Below are 1233 nucleotides of genomic sequence, written 5' to 3'. Positions count from 1 at the left end.
AAAAAAAAATTCTCACATAAACTGGATTTAATTTTGACCAAAGTACATTATTTGAACAATAATTTTTAAATCAACTTGTTAATATGCTGTTGTTGATTCTTTTTGTCTCTGTAGACACATAGCGGATCTGTATGGCGTGTGACATGGGCCCATCCTGAATTTGGACAGGTTTTGGCTTCTTGTTCTTTTGACCGAACAGCTGCTGTTTGGGAAGAAATAGTAGGCGAATCAAATGATAAACTTCGAGGCCAGAGTCACTGGGTGAGGTATTTGTTAGTATGGGGGGCGGGGTTGGGAGTGCTGGGGAAGTGAGCAGTCTGAAGAATACCTCCGAGACTTGGTGACATGCCACCACTCTTCCCTGCATTTACCAGTTTCACTTTTCTTTCTTTCATGCTTTTTTCTTATTTAATTGTCTTAAGCCTGAAGTGGTACAAAGGAGCACCCATGGCATCAATTAATTATAACTTTCACAATGAATCTAAAATAGATCCTCTGTGTATAATTTCATTTATTAATATATTTTATATGATACCAGTATATGATTTAGAGCACCCTCTAATAATCTTTAAAATTGTTTTTTCTGTATTGTGGTTAATTTTGTTATCTTACAAAATATCTCCCCTTTATTTGCATCTACCACTGCCCTGATTGGATGTTTGGATTTGGGTAAAAACATAATCTGTGTGTTGCTCAAGTTCCTTTTCTATAAATTGAGAGACTTGAACTGGATTATCTTTTTTTTTTTTTTTTTATTAGAGACAGAGTCTCATTTTATCACCCTCGGTAGAGTGGTGTGGCATCACACAGCTCACAGCAACCTCTAACTCCTGGGCTTAGGGAATTCTCTTGCTTTAGCCTCCTGAGTAGCTGGGACTATAGGCACCCACCACAATGCTTGGCTGGTTTTTTTTTTGGTTTTGTTGTTGTTGCAGTTTGGGCCGTGTTTAAACCCGCCACCCTCGGTAGATGGGGCCAGTGCCCTGCTATAGGGGCCAGTGCCCTGCTATAGGCACCAGCCACAACACCTGGCTATTTTTTGTTGCAGTTGTTTAGCTGGCCTGGGCTGAGTTCGGAACTGCCACCTTTGATGTATGTGGCTGGCACTGTAACCACTGTGCAACAGGCACTGAGCCTGAACTCGATTATCTTTAAGACCTTTCCAGTGTTTTCATTTTAAGATTTTGTCATCTGTAGGCTTTTACCACTATATGATTTTTTTTTTTTTTTTTT

At 39.6% G+C, this 1233-nt stretch overlaps 1 protein-coding gene across 1 annotated transcript in view; it reads left to right on the top strand.

Moving 5' to 3' along the window:
• Positions 1 to 1233, top strand: part of SEH1L (SEH1 like nucleoporin) — a 34543-nt gene that overhangs the window by 6182 nt on the left and 27128 nt on the right. Inside the window, exon 3 of the mRNA XM_012811823.2 lies at positions 115 to 261. Coding sequence (XP_012667277.1) covers positions 115 to 261 — 147 coding nt within the window. The remainder of the gene's footprint in view (positions 1 to 114; positions 262 to 1233) is intronic.

The sequence above is a fragment of the Otolemur garnettii genome, unplaced genomic scaffold (assembly GCF_000181295.1).
Source record: "Otolemur garnettii isolate 467f Iridium unplaced genomic scaffold, OtoGar3 scaffold00176, whole genome shotgun sequence".
NCBI lineage: Eukaryota > Metazoa > Chordata > Mammalia > Primates > Galagidae > Otolemur > Otolemur garnettii.
Note: the sequence above shows the minus strand (reverse complement) of the source record. Positions and strands in the feature narration are given on the sequence as shown.